The sequence below is a fragment of the Lingula anatina genome, chromosome 1 (genome assembly GCF_051362555.1).
Source record: "Lingula anatina isolate TDL-2025a chromosome 1, LinAna3.0, whole genome shotgun sequence".
Classification (NCBI taxonomy): domain Eukaryota; kingdom Metazoa; phylum Brachiopoda; class Lingulata; order Lingulida; family Lingulidae; genus Lingula; species Lingula anatina.
Window position 1 is genome coordinate 47,900,505 of NC_141767.1, and position 21,132 is coordinate 47,921,636.

At 34.7% G+C, this 21,132-nt stretch overlaps 1 protein-coding gene across 3 annotated transcripts; it reads left to right on the forward strand.

Moving 5' to 3' along the window:
* Positions 1–2,097: 2,097 nt before the first annotated feature.
* On the forward strand, positions 2,098–12,694 carry LOC106151271 (uncharacterized). 3 transcript variants are annotated; one of them, XM_087002063.1, is made up of 7 exons: positions 2,098–2,494; positions 4,423–4,497; positions 4,863–4,931; positions 5,356–5,406; positions 8,109–8,432; positions 9,586–9,657; positions 10,298–12,694. In XM_087002063.1, exons 1-7 carry the CDS (start codon positions 2,371–2,373, stop codon positions 10,342–10,344), a joined length of 762 nt encoding a protein of 253 aa, XP_086858189.1. In that variant the 5' UTR covers positions 2,098–2,370; the 3' UTR covers positions 10,345–12,694. The 3 variants fall into 3 exon arrangements, with proteins under 3 accessions (XP_086858189.1, XP_086858190.1, XP_013379893.2); XM_087002064.1 differs by lacking the exon at positions 5,356–5,406; XM_013524439.2 differs by lacking the exons at positions 4,863–4,931; positions 5,356–5,406 and having other exon boundaries at positions 2,099–2,494.
* Positions 12,695–21,132: the final 8,438 nt, after the last annotated feature.

The following is a 21,132-nucleotide window of genomic DNA, read 5'->3' on the forward strand; positions in this document are numbered from 1 at the left end:
CTTATCCACAGATGCGTTCGGGCACAACCAGCCGTTGGTAAATGTACATGGGTGAAAGTTTTCTGGATTATGTCTAATTTTAGGATTTTCAGTCATTATTTTGATTGTTTTTTATTTGGTCTAAATACGATGCAAAATGCACGATACGTTTGCAGGATTTTCAGTTTTTACAACTTTCACCCATGCATATATACGCATGTGCTGTGTCCACCATCTTATTGGTAATTTGCTACGGTAATTCAGTTTGACCAAGGACATTTGGCCTTAGATGAACGTGAAATAAACTATTACAATAAGAATTCATATATATTTCTATAGGCGACTCTTGTGAATTATTGGAATCGATAGTACAAAATAGAATGAATTGGTGTGAATGTTGACATAAGAAAGTCACTAAATACTACTTGGATTTGAAGGCAAACTAATCCAATTACGGAATTCATATATATGCATTCTAAAAAAATTAATGGAAGACACCATTTTATGTCTATTTTGAAAGTCTTAATATTTTTGATCAATAGATGTATGGAAAATACGAAATGCTAAAACGTGTAAATTTATAATAAGATGGTGAAATTGTAAAAATGATCAGATATGACGTGAAACGTATTTTGACAATGTTTCCAATATTTTCCTTGAAAGACTAATGCTGACTCCATCCATTCGATGCATAGGTCTAGATGCACATATTATTTGTTAATTTGCGACCATTTCTGTCGACCCGATCAAAATAGCCATCTATAAAGAACGTATTTTATTTTATTTTTAATAATGCGTGCAGCTCGCAGACTTTTTGGGTATTCATACCTGTTAAAATCAGAGACACCGTACACACTGTACACACAACACACTTGCCACGTAGACCTACACTGTATAGTTAATTGAACTTGTAGGTAATGGGACAAAGCTCTCAGTGGATCGTTAATAATATTTCTGTCAGCCTCACCCATTTCATTAGTTCTAAAGCCTTTATCCGGTCTTATTTTTCAGATTTTTAAAGCTATGTTTCTAATTTTCCCCGATTTAGTGACGTTAAATTGGTTCAAATATGACATATTTCCTGATGTATTTTTTTAAAAAGTTATTTATTATGCGTAATGATTTTCAATCACAAAACTCGTTTTGTTTTGATACCAGCAATGTGTCTTCAATGTTACATGATTTTTTCTACGCTTTGCGCTCTAAATGTTTTGATTAGGGGTATTAATTTCTTTATTTCAGGGGGGTGAAATATGTCTTAGGGATATACAGTACATGTTATGCAGGGTACCCGTACAGGCACTTACAAAATCCCTTTTTTTCGTCTCCCGTCATTCCATCATGGTTCATTGCAGCTTCCACAGTAGGTTTGTGTATATGTGATTTATTTTATTAATTTTATTAATTTAATTTGTAATAGTGGCCTTGTGTGGGTTAATGGAGCCCCGTTTTTACTTTGTTTGTGTGTGTTTAGACTGTTTAGATTATTTTATCTTCCCCTTTTATCTTTGTACCAACCTAAAGAATTTGTCAAATCCCTATCTAAAATGTGTTTTAGGTTCACCTTTTTAAAACACACGTCAGGTGGTTAACATTTTCGTATCTGGCATAGCTGCGTATCAATTAGAAAAATAATAAAATGGGGTTGCTCTCTGTATGTCGTCCTCCACAAAAAAGTCGCTTGTGGCGCACTTTAACTTACTATACAACCAAACCTGGCACTGTGTTATCGTAAAATTGCCTAATACAATTAAAAAATAAATTACATATTAAACTAGAATTAAATTAATTAAATCTAATCCAAGGACATAGTTTAAAGCTGAGTCTTAAAACTCCGTGTGGTGTTAGGGATACTGCAGGTAAACACCGCACGTGCTGACGTAGTGAAAAACCTTCTCACTTCAGAATGATGTTCATGCGCTTAACAACATGGTAATCTAATTATCAAATTGTAATTTATTTGTCACATCTTGAGTAACTCTTATTACTCTCCCTTTTCCTTTTGTGCCTGAGTTTGTCGAAGTTTTATGACCGAAGTATCCGATATCTCGAATTAATACTTAAAAGGAAAGCGGAGTGATATCTGTTGTTCGATACAACCGTCGCCAGTGGTAACGAGTAAACATTATGGTGTTGTTCGGGACTATGTAAATATCAAATCAGCCCTCAATAATCTGTGTATTCAATCCGTGTATTCGCTTGTTCAGTCCATTCCGACTGTGTATCGAAACACGTAGTAAGTGTGCCTGAAGAGGGTCCTGTCTTCATTTCGACTTGAGCCTAGTAGTTTTCAGACGCAGTTAATTAAAGCGCGATTAAGGCCGCTGATTTTGGGATATCCTTCACCTTTACAGTTTTTGGGTCAATTTTTAAGGAGACATTTTATTCATCATGGGATGTAACAACAGTAAGAATACAGAGACCGCTGGTGGCTCTCAGAAACCCGCACCAAAAGCCGAAGATAAGCCAGCGGACAAAGTCATTGAAGAGCCACAAAAAGACACAGCTGAGACAGGTTTGTAATTATAATTCATCAAGTTCTACTAATTAAATAGCATAAAAATCTTAAATTCCTTGGGAAGAGTGCTATAATTTAAGTCAAGTGATCGTCAGGGTTTAGAGAGTGTTCACTAAACCTTGTTTTGATCCAAGAATAATTTTATTTGAAAATATTGTTACGTTACTTTGTTATAATTTAATTTTATGTTTCTTTTTTTCATATCCATATGTTACTAATGTGATTTGATAAGTTATGCAAATGTATGGCCCTAGTTGAAAGATAGATTTAACCAAGAGCAATTTATGTAGTAGAGAAACTAAATTTATTCCAGAGAAGATATCTTCAGACTGTAATTTCAGACATTCTGAGCATATTAGTATTGCGGTATATATCATTTTTCAATAAACCTAACCGATTTCAGCCAAATTGATCTTATTGACCTTTCATTCATAGGAAATCTCTTTTGTGAAAGTACAAACAAAGGTATTTGAAGTGAATGGATTCAATAAAAATCTAGCCAATTAACACTATAATTCCATTACATGAATATAAAATATAGTTTTCTGAGTGTTACATCCAACTTTCACTTGTAGATTATTTTAAGGAAGATCAGGTAGCATAAGCATTGATACACGTCTGGTAGGTGTGCTCTTACAATGTCAGACTCAGTCATCCGTGAATTTGCTGTTGTGATCGAATATGTAACTACAACAAATACCTGTTATACATTCGTATCTGTTTGTTTGTCAGGAAATAAGAATAAGATACATATGATGACATTAAAATGTTATTAGATTTTATTAAATCAGAAAAAAATATAATTATTTGTGAGTTTTGTATTTTTTAGCTGATTGTTTTTGGTGTAAGTTAAAAGAGCTATTCAAGTCTTTGTAGAATATAAATGTAACACTCTGATTAATTAGAGAAGTAAGTTGCCCTCTGTAAATCTCTGTAAAAGAAAATAAAACAAAGCTCATGTAACTTGTTGAATAAGTCTAAAATAACTTGTTAACTTTATCAATAACTAATTAAGTAAAGATTCTTATAAATTTATAGTAAAGACCAGTCTGTTTACCTGGTTGTTTGAATAACAGACTCAGCATTGTTCATATTATTGACTTATTGGACATCAGTGTAAGAGCAAATAGAGGCTTAGATAATGCAGGGATTATAATCTTGACCAACAATACAAACATTGTATCATTGCCCTTGATTAAGTATAATATGGTGTTAAGATTATACATTTTTATTCAGTTTGGTTCATGCTGTTCTTTCAAAAACTTATATAAATCTGTGGCCCATTCATTAATGTTAAGGCAATATCAGGAATACTCTAAGTGGCAATCTGAGTGGATCTATCTTGAGCTTAAAACCTGGAATAAAATAAATGATCCTAAATATGTTAAAGCTTAATCAAATAGTTAACCTACTAGTACCTTTTTGTGAGTTGTTTCTCATACAAGACAACAAACAAATATCCAGTATGAAGGTCATTTCATGGGGTATGTCCTTCTTAGCTTAAATTTGACCATCCCTAGTGGGGCTGTAGCAATAGTCTGAAGGTTCAAAAGTCTGAATGTTCATTGGTCCAAATGTTCTAAAGTGAACATTTGGACCAATAAACCATTGATTTAAAAAATTAGGAAAATGTTACCATTTTTCAGACCAATGGACCTTCAGACTATCTAGATGCCCCAGCATGGTAGGCCTATGGGGCACTTTAGACACATGCCCCCCCCCCCTTCTCCCACCCCAGATTATCTTATTTCTTTAATTGTCATGCAAATATTTTTAAAACTCCCCTCTCTGATCTCACCAATTTCATGGATCCACCAGTGCTTTGGACCTTGAGAATGGGCCAGAGTGAGTGGCAATCAGATTTTATGCAACAAACTTGAAAATAATACACACAGCACCAACTGTATTCTACTTTCAATTTGCAGGGGAAAGTTCTCCAAAAGAGGAACAAATCAATAAAGAGAATGAAGAGAAGAAAGACGAAGAAAAACCAACAGAAGGTAAGATCATCAGAATTATTTTACTTTCAGTTTACTTCAACAATACATCAAATAACTGAAAATGAAATTTTTCAGAAACTTCCCCCATGTTTTTCTTATGTAGCAGACAAAGAAGTTAAAAAGGGGAGTGTATGGAGTTATGACAAGGGAGTTAAAAATGATATACAAACCAAATCTGTGCAAGCATAGTTTAACTTTCACTGCTTTACATCTTGCATTGATCTCTGTAATTGTTCAGTCAATAATTTGTTACGTATTTCATGCTTATGCAGCAATCACATAGGCTTGGTGCCAGTTAGCATTTCATGATAATGTGCTTTGTGTGGCATATTTAGCTTTGCATATGCAATTTTTGCCAATTAAAGGTGACACTTCAACAGCACCTGCTACGGAAGAAAAAACAGAAGAGACAGCAGCAACAACAGAAACCAGTGGTAAGATTTAACCACCATATAATGTGCAAATGTTAATGAAAATATTTAGTGAGAAGTGTTTTGTAATACATAACCAATTGGACCAAATAGGTATGTGCACATGCAAGTGATTCATCCAGTTTTTCCCTTCTTTTTGATTTAAAATTTTCTCCTTTTAAAAAACAGAAATGTTTCAACTTGAACAAAAAAAACATATTCTTTGTTTTTAAGAACTGGGATGCATTACACTTTTTTCACCATAGTTGGGATATTGACTACAAGACTAACAGTGACCAATATTTAATTGCTAGTGCTTTTATTAACACGCATCTCAAACTGCATAATCTAAGCATTTAACTTGCAATTTCTGGTACAATAATGCTTTGTTATTAGCCAAGCCATAATGCTTACTAGCCTAAGAATTGCTTTTTTTCAAAAATATAAGGTGAAACAGCTGCTCCTGCAACAGAGGAAAAAACAGAAACGACAACAGAAGGTACTTTTATGTTGTAGAATTTGACCCAAAGTACAACAACACAACTGTTTTTTGTTTGCACATCTGAGACTATTTTTAGGATGATAATAATGACAATTTTCAGTTTTATCAGGATACAAGCAGTAAGACATGTGATAGATAATTAGAATAACTATTTCTTGTATATGATTCAGTTCATTAAACTCCAGTAATAACCATTTTGAGTTATGGCCACCTATTCTTAGTCCCAGATCAAATAGTTCTGCAAAAACAGTTGTGTTCATCTAACACCTAACATAGACTGAAAATAGTCTATTTGATGTCCCCAAACAAAGGAAGGTTTTACAGTCCAATTTCAAGACAGTCTGGTTGTTTAGTCCAGTCCCATTTTTGTCCTTATGTGAACATTTCCTAACATTTTCTCTATACTGATGCATGCACTTATTTTTATTTTTTGTTTATATATGTGTTAATTTATTATTATTATTTTAAATGCTAAAGGTGCTTTTACAGTTGAGTTGTGGCTACCTAACTCAGTACCATATTTTACCTGTAGCATGCCAGAAAACTCCATTACAAATGGTAGTGGGTTGGACAAGAGAGAAAACATATTGAACCCCAATGGTTACATAGAGTTACTGTCATAATAAGTGAAGCCATTTCAACTGGACTGTATACGTACTTTAATTGTTGGTGCTTTGTGAAAAAGTCAGTTATTTGTTGTTCAATGAGTATTATACATGTATACCCCAAAGTTATAATGTGATACAAAAATTGAGATCAGCTCTCTTCAAAATCAATTCAAGTTTAGATGCTAGCTAAAATCCTTTTCTTTTGCTCTTAAATACAGCTTGGCAGTTTTGTTTTGTGTTCTTGGTGTTCTTACAAAACCTGCCATTCCTGTGGAGGAGAGTGCAATGGCACTTGCCATAGTTGCACGTTTTGCCATTGAAATATTGGGCTCCAAGAAATCAATCAAGAAAAATGTTTCTGAATATTTCATAGAGATAGACACTTGAACACATACTTGTATTGGATGATTAAATCAAATTGGTTATGAAGTATCCTATTAAAAGGTACATTTGTAGTTATTACAAGTGAAATATTTTGCTGTGTGTCATAAAATTCCTCCCAACCAATCATAGTAATTAGCTTATTGGAAATAACCACACATTTATTAGATTCTTTTTAGGTTAATAATGTGCTTAGTGGTACCTGGTACCTTGGAACATTTATTAATTCAATTTCATCACACCCACCAAGTAAACTCCATTAAAACAAGATATATTTAGTAATTCCAATTTTATCACTTCCACCATGTAAACCCCATTAAAACAAGGAGACTCTACAAAACATATCAAAACACTGGCAATTTTTTTCCAATGTTATCTCATAGAATATGAAACCATGTCCACATGCCTGACAAAAAACAAGTAGCCAAGGAAGATAAATGTAAAATAAAACCAAAAGAACCTATTTAATAACACATTCCCCCTTGGATACCCATTTCTGGAGTGGATACTTGTAAAAATCCCCCTCTGAGCCTAATCCCAAACAGATCATATCAGGCCGTACAAACACCAAGGCCGTGATCCAATAACAGCCAGGCTCTTGTCCACGTTATTATGATTTGTATACAGGTAACCAAGGGAGGGTATTGACACAGCCATCAATGACAGTCTGGCTCTGAATGTTTACATGTAAAATTATACCCACTGTGGGTTGGATATGCATGAGAGCTATTTAATGATATATCCCATGCTGCACTTGTATTTGTCTGGGTTGCTCATATTTAATAAAACATTGCGTGCTGTTGCCATAATGAACTTTACATATAATTAAAAAGGTATGCTTCAAAGGCATCTGATGATGTATCACTGCGCATATATTTGTCTCTAAGTTGATACAATGTATTAAAATAGTCTGCATTATTGGCACAACTAAATTTGATGTCTAATTGGGAGAAAAGCATGATAATGCTTTAGTGATGATTTGTCACTGTATTCGTTTGTTTGGTCATATGAGAATGCAGCGTTGCCATAACTGAAGAGCACATAATTAATCAAATGTGTCAGGGACATGCTTCAGGTGTGATATTTTATTAACACATACGAAGAGCAATGTTGGGCAGAGACAGATTACAATTACAATTACAAACATTAATTAATCTTACTATTGATCCATTATTGTATAATGTAATCAACATGATATCATAGTGAATAACACATGATAATTTTATCAACAAGGTTAATGTAAGTGCAGAATCAATTAGAATTTATAGACTGCCATTGTTTTAGAAAATTCATGTCATGTTATAGTTGTTTGGGAAGCTGTTATGTTGTAATTCTAATATTTGTCAACTTGGTAATTTATGCACCTCATTAACCAGTCCCCTTAAAATACTTATCCAATAAATAGTGCAATTTAATAACATTCATAAGCTTGATATTTATATTCTGCAAATTTAAGTAACTCTCTTTTAGATATTGAAATATTAAATGAGATATTAGTATGTACATGTAGTACAATTGTGTCCATCCAACAGAACATACCCTCTGATATAAGATAGGTCAGATTCTTTTTACTTCCTTACTACTTTTTTCTGATAACGCTATTAACCTCTAAATGTTCATATACACTTCTTGTCTATCTGTCTACATTTTATTGTACACCATGACAACCAGTATTAATATCCACCCCTCATCTTATCAACATAATTAAAGGTAGTACAGAGGTGACAACAAATGAGGAAGATGAAAATAGAACAGACACTGAGCCAGTGGACGACTGTCCTCAGCAGACACCTGAGGAAAAAGAATTATCTGAAAATCCAGAACAAAAAGACGAAGTAGTTGAACTAAATAAAGAGGAAGCTGGAGAGGATTCAGAGAAACCAGATGAAAATAAAGAGGAATCTGTGACTGTAGAAAATAAAACAGATGATTCTAAAATAGCTGAAGAGGTGATACTGCCACCATCCATAGAGGCAGACACTGGGATCATGGCTCAGGAGTGTCAAGATGACGTGCAGCCTGAACCCAGTGAAGGTGACATGCTCGTGCCGCCTCTGCATGTATCCCAGAAATCACCCGCTGTAGTCAAACCTAGACCATAATGCATCATTCAACCTCTTAATGACATTTTTCTGTTCATCCCAACAAATATCCTACCTCTTGCACTTTTAATAGTTAGAACAGACTAACAAAAAATTAGGTGCTCAGTCGCATTTGAGTTCTCAACCCTCTACATGAACCTATAAGAAATTCCTCTTATAATGGTGACATATTTTGCATGTAGCATGATGGTTTTATCCAGCTTTCAGATCAAATACCCACTTTGTTTTATTCATTATCAAATTGTTTCTTTAATTACCTCTTTCTTATGATTTTTTTGGTGGATGGTTTTGCTGTTGGTACAATTGTGTATTTGATCCCAGTTTATTGGAAGATGGGCATCATTTCTTTTGATCCCTTTGATAGCACAGTGTAAAAATGCATGCCTGCATGAATATTACAAGATCTATTTGGGTACTTCTACAGGTACAAATTGTAGTAAATCCTTCTGAAATTTTAATTCAAATTTAATGTTGTGTTTTATTTCTCCTTTTTATGGTGGTCTGAAAGATTTTAAGTGAGATTTAGTGATTTATGTCAGGTGATGGGAGTAAATTTAAATCAGTACCTGTGTCATTTTACCTTTTAGATTTGTTGTGTTATATATATAGCTCCAAGTACATAGTAGTAAAATGCATGATGAAATTCAGGGAAATGAAATCAATGCATGTTACCGGGTACTATGAATTCTGTAGAAGCTTAATATTGGAACTGATATTACTTCATATAGTAAAGTAGCATCAGCTCACTTCATTTTAGTATTTTTATGTGTGTTTGCTTAACATTTTTGTTATATTTTGGAAACAGTATCAGATAAGCAATGAATTTGATGTTTCAATTCCTGAGCCATAATGAATTTTTAGCTTTTGGGGAAAGACGTGTTGGCTAGTGTGAGCCGATAATAATGTGTTATATTTTCCAACTTTTGTTCATTTTGCTACAAATTTTTCAAATTGGCAGTAACCTTAATTACCTACATTAAAAGTTTGTTAAAATTTTGTAGTTCTCTTTTTTCACTGCATTTTGTTTGCAGTCCAGTTAAAGAATTAACCAATGTTTTATTTGTGTTTTTTTTTTCTCTTTACAGGGGAACAGAAGCCAGCTGAAGATGAAGCACAGAAACCTGCTGAGGAGGGAGAGGCAGCAAAGCCAGCTGAAGGTAAAGTGTCCTGTTAAATGCTCTTTTCTAAAGTAATTAAATCAGTAGATGGACTAACAGCTGGAAGGGTATCACACCCTTTCTCTTCCCCTGTTACCAATGTTGAAGGATTTTGATTAATTTTTTTTAACCAAACATCTCCTTCTCATTTGTGCTTTTCTTTGGCCAGCAAAAATTACATAATTGATACAAGATTTAACAGTATCATTCTGTTTAAGGGTCATTATTTACTAGACCAAGTAGTATATGCACTACTACTTACCCTAACTATATAGACATATCCATAGTGGCTTGTTGATTTTGCTGAAAGAAGTATATAATCTCTACAAAGGGGTCAATACAAATATTTAATGGTGTTTGGATTCTCTGAGGCTGATGAGAAATCAGACTATGTTTCACCTTGATTTTAATTTAGAACATTGCTTTATTTTTGAATCCCCTATTGTGCAATACTTTCATTTTTGTCTTTTTGAAAATCTGGGAATATTCAAAATTGAACTTTTTCCCATTTAAATCTTTTTAGAAAAATGAATAGATGCACCAGTGCATCTCTTATCTTGAAATGCATAAAGATGGTGCATACTTACAAAGAAATTTATATTCCTTTTTTTTCTCTAAAGTTACACTTATTCTATTTCAGAAGCTGCCCCAGCAGATAGTGAACAACAACAAGCAGCTGCAGAATAAATCTTCCCTTAAGTATAGACTTTTTATAGACATTTACAACTGCTCAAACCTTGACACAGAAAATAGTTTCCTATCGTTAACATGCTTGTGTGCCTAAAGACATCTGAAGATGGAGTAAAAAAAAAAAGAAAAGAAAAGAAAAAGGAACTGGAATAAAATGATCTTGTGGTTGTGATGAGACAGTCCCAGTGAATTTCAGAGGCGGAGGAGCAAACATTTTACTCCCTTATTGCTGAATAAAACCCTTTTTGGTAAAATGTAGTGTTTGGCCCTCCCCCCTCCAATCTTCCATTGTTTAAACATGGCATATGTAAAATATGTAGGATAGACTCTATTTTTTATATAAGTTGTAATTGTGTGTAAGTATATACATAAATATGAACATATATATATTTAAGCAGCTCAACCATGCCAATTACATGGTGTATTATTATTATTATGAATATAGTTGTTATGGTTGGCGTCTTCACCACTGTGATCACATCTCATTAAAATGCTTATACTGCGCATGTATGATACACCTTTTATTTCTAGAGTAGATTTACAGTCATAATATCATTGATTTATGTACATATTTTCTAATCATTTTATAGTCTGCAAAACTAACTATCCAAACAATGCTTTGGGCTGGTCTGTAACTGCTGTTTTTAAACAACTTTACTATTTGTGACTCCCATTTCTGGGCGCATCTTTAAGATACATTTATTTTTATATTTGGACTATGTCAACTTCCAATATTTTTTCAAAATATTCAGGTCTAGCAATTCAGTCAGTTTTGAAATTCTTTTAATTTATACCTTTATTTCTTAACTTTAATTTCAAGAAGATTTTAGTCAGGTACTTATTCCTTATCTAGTCCTGTAACACTTATTAACACGTATTTCTTTTACTCCATTTTTAATTGGTCAGTTTTTAGCTTTATAACGGAAATGACAGTTTTACAGTCAGGGGCATAGATTGTTTTGGAAAAGCAGTTTAAGAAATTTTTGATTTTTTTTACAGTCCTACCTATTTCTAACAATAGTTTCCATTGTGGCAACTGCAAAGCCTTGCATAATATGACTCAACTTATTACATTTGGATTTAGGTACCATTTCATCACATAGATAATGAATTAGCAACTTTTAGTTGTAGAATTTTTCTTATGATTTAAGAATATTTTTCTGTGCAATCATGTCAGATCATAAATCATAGGGTCTTGGCATTTCTTAGGCACCTGGGCTTACTCTAACATATACATCTTTTTAAAAACAAAGTTGCCATCGACGTGACCTAGAAATGTAAATTATCTCAAATGACTTAGTATTGATTTCACTGAGTAAATGTAATTTGGGCAGGAAAATTCCTAAGACAAAAATTATGTGAGCGTGAGCCCAGGGTTTATGGAGTTCACATATAGAGGGAGGGACATGTGCAAGGCTGTATCTAGGGTAGGCCGTAAGTGCAAGTGTATATACAGTGTATCTATATAGGTTAAAACAATCAACTTCTATATGGTGTACAGATTGATACCTATCTCAAGGTGGACATGTATGAAGGGCTTTGCAGTTTAGTGATGGAACTTAACTCCCGATGGAATCATTTGGTAACATTTATCACTACTGCTCAATTTTCAATTACATGTATTTATGATTTTGCATGATTACCATAGTCTTCCTTGTTTAATTTTTTAAATGTGAAAATCTTGCCATAACTGCACAAAAAGACAGCTATTCCGTCCAAAAAAAAGGAAAAATATGACCAGTGAACATTTGGACAATCTGGGGTGATTTCGTAGATCAATCAACTAATTTGATTACCTATACGGAAATGACCGGGTTGTCTCAAATGGACCTTTGAACTGACATGTCTCAAGTAAATTCCATCTACTATAAACTGTGTTTATTTACTAAATGTTTGACGGATCATAGAGACGGTTTCTCCATCAGCACCCCGACTTTCAATATTTATCAGTTTCATTTCGCACACAACAAATGTCCATTTCACGAGGTTTTTAAAGGTTTTCAAATCTGATTTCAATTGGGCTAAATAACAAGTAAAAGTTGGGTTAAGTACCTTCTTGCGAAATATCCTAAAATGTTTTGGACTTGACTGCTCCAAAGTAAAGTCAAGATTGATGAAATAACTATCTGAAACTTGGGGTGCTGAGAGAGTCACTGAAACGGCAGAACACGTTGCTTAAGACCCAAGTCTTTTGAAATGTGTCTTTATTTAATAGGTTCAAGTTTGAGAAGTACCAAATTCGTGTAATGAGTTTGTATGGTTAAGTCAACATTGAAGTCAGGCTGTTTCATGATCAGTTTTTGTATATATAGACTAGTATTTTTAAAATAAAATGATTGTATTCTTAGTATAGTACTTTCTTGTCATTCATATTTTTATTTTGTAGTCAAACAAAGTAACCTCAAAGTGAAAAAAGAAACTGCTTTTTTCTCTGAAAGAATAACATTTTTGAACACGATGTAAACTTAACTCGCGCTTATATTTACAAGGACGATGAAGCAAATATTCTCATTATGGCTTCTTACAACTTGTGTGTAAGATATACACAGCTAATATAACTACAAGAGAACTAACATGGCTGCTCCGTTAAAATATATTACAACGATACCAGTAACCAAAGACGGGCATGTCGATTGCCCCATTTTTGTCAGGTATTCTATTGTTATCTATAACAGCTTTCAATGTTCCTCCACCACTGCTGTGACTGCACGTGGACAGTGATGGTCCTACTGAACAGAGCCAGATAGCGCTATCACACACCAATCCTATGTAATAGTTGATTGCACTTGGATTGATAATGTGGGTCAAGAGCCCATACTCATGGTCATATGGTATTTATACAAATGTAGGGGCGTCTAAAGATCACTTCAAACATTTTAATCAACAGGTGTCATTAAAACCACCAGGACCGTTTACACCGTATACTTTGGCATAAGACCGCGTTTCTTTTTGTTTTAAACATGAACATGAGGATTACAGTTGTGTTTTTGTGCGTTTCCGTTTTCGCTCTGGATGTCATAGCAACCGCTACTAATAACTCTACCACTACTCCAGCACCGACGACTCAAACAACGAAAAGTACGACTGTGACACCGACGACTCAAACTACTCAGAAAACAACCACGACAGCGTCAAAAACCACCCAAACTACCAAGACACCAACCACGACATCGTCACAGACTACCCAGACTACAAAGAAGCCAACCACGACAGCGTCATCGACTACCCAAACTACCAAGACACCAACCACGACGGCGTCATCGACTACCCAAACTACCAAGACACCAACCACGACAGCGTCACAAACTACCCAAACCACCAAAATGCCAACTACGACTGCCTCACAGACCACCCAAACTACCCAGAAGTCAACCACAACGGCTTCCCCTACTACCAAAACGTCACGCAAGGCCACCACAATGACGCAAACAACTCAGCGTATGACCACCGAAGTTGTAACGAAAGCAACCGCCACGAAATTTATGACTACAGGCACCACCAGTAAGAGTGCTACTACCGGATCTCATACGACACAAAGTAGAAAACCCACCCCGACAACTCCGAAAAATGACGGCGCGTTTCTCAAGTCATTGCCGCTCCAGACTCTCCTGTTACCGTTACTCGCGTCCCTGATTGGGCTTAAGCAGTTTTTATAAACAGAAATTAACGGGGAACTTAATAATTTTTTAGGATGGAAAAAGGAACTAAAGATTAAAAACTGTAACAGATAAAAAATGGCTCCAAGAAGATAGCCAAAGACTGCCGGAGAACGGTAGTTTTGACGAGAAAAAGACGATTGTAGGTATAAACTAATTAAATCCTTACCTGAAAGGCCGCCTGTTGCTAATGATATATATGGGATATCAAGAGTGAACATTCGCGAGCAAGTTATATTTAATTCAATCTCCAATACCAGCTACTCTTTTCATCAACAAAAAGATTTAGGTTTTTGTAAATTAAGCTGCAAAACAGATCAGCAAAAACTGGAAAAAAAATCAATATTGACCTTATGAATGTCTAGCTTATTGTTTATTATGGTATTATATAATAGACGTCTACGAGACCATTCTTTTTAGAATAGTGGACATGCAAGACATGAGGGGAAATAATATACTTGGGTTTAGGTACCGTTTTTTAATAATTAATATTAATTGGTGTAGCCCTGCCCCCTCGAATATAATTCATCTTTGTAATTTTCCAATACACACATTTTGTACTCAGTTGAAGTTCTTTCACCCAGGTGTCATGTAAACTTCAATGATACTTGAAAATACTCTGTCTTTATAAATATATTTCTATATGTCTTTATCACCACTGCGATTAACGAAATAGTTTTAATTCTAAAATATTTCTGTGATGTTTACTTTGCATTTTGAATGAATAAGTCGTTGAAATAATCATTTGTCAATTGAAGGTACAAATATGAAAATAGTTACAAAGGTCTATAAATTAATTTTCAAGGTCGGTTGGGTAAAGGTGCAATGTTAACCGATTTAGGACTACTAAAGGCACACACAGACCATTTCATTCCGAGACTGATGTATATGTTGAACTTTCGGTTTAAAGAACACACATTGCACGTTAGTAACTGCGTTATAGTTTTTCTTGGAAAAATAATCCTATTGGTTTCCAAGCATACGTATGTACAAAAGGCCTAGGCGCACTGATGAAGAGTAACATGTACAAGATAAGTTTAAAACCTATCTAGGTTAATCATTAATTTCTACGAAGAGAAGTTTGATCCTCTTATCTCTGGGTTATCGTTTATCTAGGTGTTGCAATTGTCATCTCGCAGTTGGACATTTCACCACGTGGAAGACGTCACATCCAGGTGTTAATTTCAGAATGTTGAGTAATGAATTGGGTTAGTAAAGAAAATCGGTTTTATCATTTTTCATCAGTTAAAAATTCTTATTTCTTTTGTTTTTAAGCGAGGAAATGTCACAATCAAAATTCTTGTTCTCTCTATATTTGTACATAGATATTAAACTTTGAATTGTGTTATCGGAGCTTGGGTGTCTAGCACATTTATCATTTGCTTTGCGCAGCTAGCTTGTATGCTATAATGCATCTTTATTACTTCCCTGGCCAATAATACTGGAGATGAAAAAAGAAGGCGTAGTCTAGAGGACGATTTGAAATATTCATTATGAAAAGCTAAATATGGTATTTTGATAAAGTTATTTGTGCAGTTTAAAAACAATTACATCAGTTACTAAATCAAATAAGTTAATACTGTAGATAATATGAAAACACTAAGGCATGAGGAAGATGGATAAGACAAACTAGATTAAGTATAGCAAATAACAAATAAATTCATCTAATAAAGGTAGCACGTGTTTACATTGTGAAATATACATGGAACGCTGTGGGTGAACGCCTCCAAAATGTTCATTTTTCTTTTTTCACAGCTGCTTCTTCCGATTCTTCAGTTCATCTAGTTTGTTTGAGGTTGTGAGCTTTTCCCTTCTCAAGACACACTGTGGTATTAGGAAGCCAATAAAATTTAACGTAACTTGCTCTGATGATTAACGTTTCGCATCATTCGTCTTAGCACAATTCTAGCTAAAACCATGGGCAGTTAATGGTCATAGTACCACTGTTTATCAATCACACTGGTTTCAAGATAACTACACTGGATATCGTCATAATTGACACGTACCCTATCCAAGCCGAACACGACCTGTAAGGGCATAAGAGGATCTACATGTTTATGGAAATTGTATCTCGCTGGCAAAGTATGGTGCATTTCGGACGACACAGACAATTGGGCTTTCATCATTGAAGGCTGCATTTTGTTTACACTGGTCCCCACCCCGAGAAAATAAATAAAAGTTTCCAGGAAAAGGTCATCTGTTCTGTTTTACCGACAGCTTGATTTCCTTTGAATGACCCCTTTCCTCGGTTTATAAAATCCTCATTCAAATGTTCTCCATGTTCATACGTGTTTAAGCAAACAAAGCCATCGCTGTGACAAGAAGAAAAGCGACCGGATGGCACGCTGGGCTGCCTTTTTTCACTGTATATCACTAACATTTCATAGTTATTTTATGATAAGATTCCTTCTTCCAAGCTCTATTTTCAAAAAGAATACCATTTCCATCATCAGTTTCAATAGTCACTATAAAGTAATTTTCATATTTGCTGTGTTAAGTGTACGAAATCCACTATATTATATGATATCAATCAAAAGCAAGCGGAAGGCTTATCATCTACTAATTTCATACAAAAGTTGTTGTCTTTGTTTCTATGTTGTATTTCACAATATCATTCTATTATTTATATTTTCAGATGATGCGCGAAAAAACATTTTGAGAAAAAAACGTATACACCATTCTTAAAAGTTAGACCAGGAATGATTTTCTGATCTATAAGATCTTTAAAAATGTCTAAAGCAGAAGACATGATCTATGTAGTCGTAGCTAATATGAGTCGAACTGAACTCAACAACTCATCACGCAAAACAATGCTTCTGTGAAAACTAATCCCTTTTGGAATCGAATCTCGAAGGGGAAGTTTGGATTTCCCTATCTGTAAACGTAATCTTCTCACAAAATTACATCTACACTGTGCTTCTATACAATCGACTAGACCTGTTAAAACCAATACAGACTCTAGGTAATGTGCTGATTCGGAACGTTCTGGTGTGATATTACAAGGCTAGCGAGTAATGTGCTGGATTCGGCATTTTGGAGATGTTTGGGGAGACCACCACCCCACCCCACCATCCCCGTGACTCAATCAGTGAAAACACAACAAAAAGGCTCCACACCCTTTGCGTCACACATCACCCCATAATCCCTGTTCCTGATCCTTTGGCAAAGGATAGAAGATCACTAAGATCATCTCTTTATTTGTCACTGGGGCATCTTTTATCACTCATATTGAAATTCAAAACAGAAAAGCGACATTTCTCATGATTACTCGTATTGTCTGTGTTTCATAGAATGTGACCACGGAAAGGGCAGATTCGCAATGTTATTGTGTAATCATTGATGACCCCCCCTTGAATTCATCCTACCCCTCAATAAGGAGTCGTAACCATTTAAGGAACTAATCTTTAAAAAGTCGTTATTTTACATTGAAACGCTGTGTGACTCTTGGGATAAAGTAAAAATTGTTTTTCTGCATCATCGCATGCCAAATATACCAGCTAATCTTCCTTCTAGATTAAGAAATGAACAGCTTTAAGTGAAAATCATCAGTCAAATTTAGAAATGCTATTTAGCGAATAAATCTCTTGGGTTAGCCAGTACTCAGGGTCGCGTCACGGCAATAGCCTAGATAAAATTATTTCATTGCTATATTATCTAAAACGGAGACTGGCAATTAATATATACAGACAGAGAGTAAGATGGACAGAGAGGCATACACGAAGGCAAAACGGAGGACTAACAGACAGATTGCCAAACGGTTCTGCAGTCAGACGTACAGATAGACGGATGGTCAGAGACACTCAGAAACAATCATGGTGAACTTTTGCTAAATCTGTCTATACGAATTACTCTATTGTATTTACTTGTTGACTGACACAGAGTGTAACCCCAATGACAGATATAAAGAAGCATGTCGACCATTTTGAACATCCACGATACCAAATGTCTGTGCAGGAGGTCAATGAAGCCCCATTGATGACCCTCTGTTTTCTTAATGGGCAGATTGACTTGACTGAAAGAACGCAAAAGGCTCAAAATGGTACAGCAAAATTCAATAAAAATTGACAAATTATATTACTAAAGAGAATTTTTTTCAATCCTGTATGAAGTTTGAGCGTCCGTATACGTATATGGAGGTTGCCGTCAGGCAAACAGTTAGATGGGTATTACTCAACTGTGGTTGTGTCAATTTTAACTTCCAAAAGAGCGATTGTTCAAATGAACGATCTCACGCAACGTTGTTCGGAAACAGCGGTGTTACAATGCACTGTAAGCACTGAGAGCCAGAAGAGATATTATAGCTTTCACACTGATATAGATATATATATAAGTATTATGAAAGGAATTTCAAGCTATGAAATGACGTCAAGTCCTAATAGCATTTCATAGGCCATAGAACTGACCACATTATGATGATTGATACATGATTAAGGATATTGTAACCCTTTATTATCATCCAGATACCAAAAATAAGGTTTTTCCTGCATCTAATTATTCAATTATGCCTCTATCTTTGTGTGGATTTAAAACAATAAAATCTCCTCGAAAATATAAGATATCGTCGATTATATTTCTTGTTGCAATGCATAAGCACAGACAAGTCAAAGCTTTAATCGTCAATTTAACACCTTTTTATTTTGAGGTGAGATAGCAGTCGGAATGGGGCGTAACGTCTTCCCTAAACAAGATTTTATCACAAAAATTGGCAGAGTTGACCGCAAGTGTATGGGCTACAATCCTGTCCTGCCATTTTGATCTAAATGCTTTTGTTATGGAGTTATGTTACGGATTTTCATTAAACAAAGACATTTTTTTGCGTTATCAACAACAAAATCTGAACTAAGACTAGTAAGAAAAATCGCTGGTGGGTTTTTGAGTACTAAATGGTGTTATTAAATTGGCGTTAAAACAGTGTTTGTGGATGCTCAGGTAAAGAAGATATTTGAGAAACCGATTTTTCCATTTTTACCCCAAAATCGCAATTATGACTTCACCCGTAAGATGACATATGTGTAAATGTTAATTAATTTAGTCACTGAACACTGAAGATTTATCTGTTATCCAAAAGAATGTATGTAAGGCAGTAAACAAGGAGTATTTGGCGAAGGGTTGCAATATTCTTAAACTATAAAGCCCTTCTTATAAAGCTCTTTCAACACCTACTCATCTAAAATTGATAGATTATCTCATCTTTATTTTGCTAAAAACAGATAACAGTGCACAATTTGTACCGTCTGTAGTCTTGATGATTGATTGTTTGGTTGATTCTTTTGCGCCATTATGATTTATCATTAAGTGCCTGATCTCCGATTGATCGCTTCTTATCTCAAAGTCGGGAAATTGTATGGTTTACTTTGTTTTTGTTCTTTTTAGCATATCAACCAATTTTAATTTTCAGGTCCTTTTTTAAAACACAAATCAGTCTGTTTTATGGCTTTTGGCGTAATTATCACTTGGGTTTTTATGTAATGTTACAAAGCGACCAGGAATTTACATGATAGACGTTTTTAAGGCAAATGTTATGTAAGATTATGCAATGAGTTTAATGTTACATGTAGGTGGCCTTCAAAAGACTGACTCATTTATTTTTGCCTCAATCGTGTACATGTGAAATGTGTTTTGTTATGAGAATAACGCTTCATACTAAATATTGCATAATGGACAATACATGTATAACAAATAGTTTTGTTCTAAAACTGGTATGGAAATATAATGTACGATTGTAAAACATACCTTAAAACGGAATTTTATATTATTCTTAGGTAAAGTGTATATGATAAATTTCCGTTGGCAATGCAGAATCTTCTAATGAATTAAACTTAGTATTATCAAAGCAGGGAAAAGAAGAGAAAAGATGGAATACAGTTATGAAAAACTATTTATTACTTCCCTGGCCAGTGTGCACTTACTAGTGAGAGGGAAAACTAAGGACAGGCTGGCGTTTTACAATATTCATTATGGTAACTACATCATTACTACGATGTGTTTTTAACTTTATCTCTAAGTTAAATAGATAATTATAATATTTATTGTGTAATTTCGAACGGACGCTCATTGAATAGATATAGGAAAGATAATACGGGCCACTGCAGATAATTTCATGGCACTACTTGAAGGGTAAATTGTATTTAAAATACAGAAAAGTAATTAAAGGCACTGATATTTACTTCAAACATGCACCTCCCTAGGAGTATCGGAAAAGGTCGGCCTGTCGCACGTAACGGGGCAGATGCGAGCAGCAATTATTGAAAAATTTATCGGTCACAAACAGCTCAGTTTTCATGGTACTTGATAATTGATTAAATACGCCTTCGCTTCTTGTCTCTGTTTCAGCGGGAAGAATATGTAACACCATTTATGAAATTGCAAAAATCAATTTCGATAAGAAACAGAATTGTCGCTAGTTCACATGAGGGATACACCTACACAATTACGAATATGTTACACGTGCCTTTCAAAATACTCTTTACCTTTCATTTTGCAAACGCCCATAGTATTTGCCATACCGGATAGAATCAAACCCGACGTGGAGATAAGACCTCCTTAATAATATGTTTCTTATGGGGGTATAGCAAATGGCAGGATAGCAAAAAATTTTTAATTTCTGTACCTTTTCCGTTTGTACTGTTTATAATTGTTGTAATTGTTTGCCTTCCCATATTTTCTCTCTCTCTCTCTCTCTCTCTCTCTCTCTCTCTCTCACAAGTTTTCAAAATGACGCAACAGATGCCGTTATAAATCGAAACTGGCACAGTCATTGCTGAAAAGTAATTACATATTTGCTATTTCCCTGACAATCAGTGCGAGACCTCGGGACCAAATCGCTTTTAACAACGTTTTTGTGGGTGATCAATTATTGTTCAATGATTGGAATAGTTATTATTGAAAATATTTTGGAAAGAGAAAAGTTAGTTAAACAATTTCCCAAATGCAGCTGGTCATCTGCTGCTAAACAGAGTGTCTGGTTTATAAAAGATGACAACTGTTGGATGAAGCAATCATCGACAAACTCAGACCTAATGAGTTTGACGGTCCTTCCGCCTGAGATAACGTCCTGTGACGTCTGCGCACTGCATGATTATCATCCTCACAGGGGAGCTAAATAATTAACTTATTGCCAGTGGCGGTA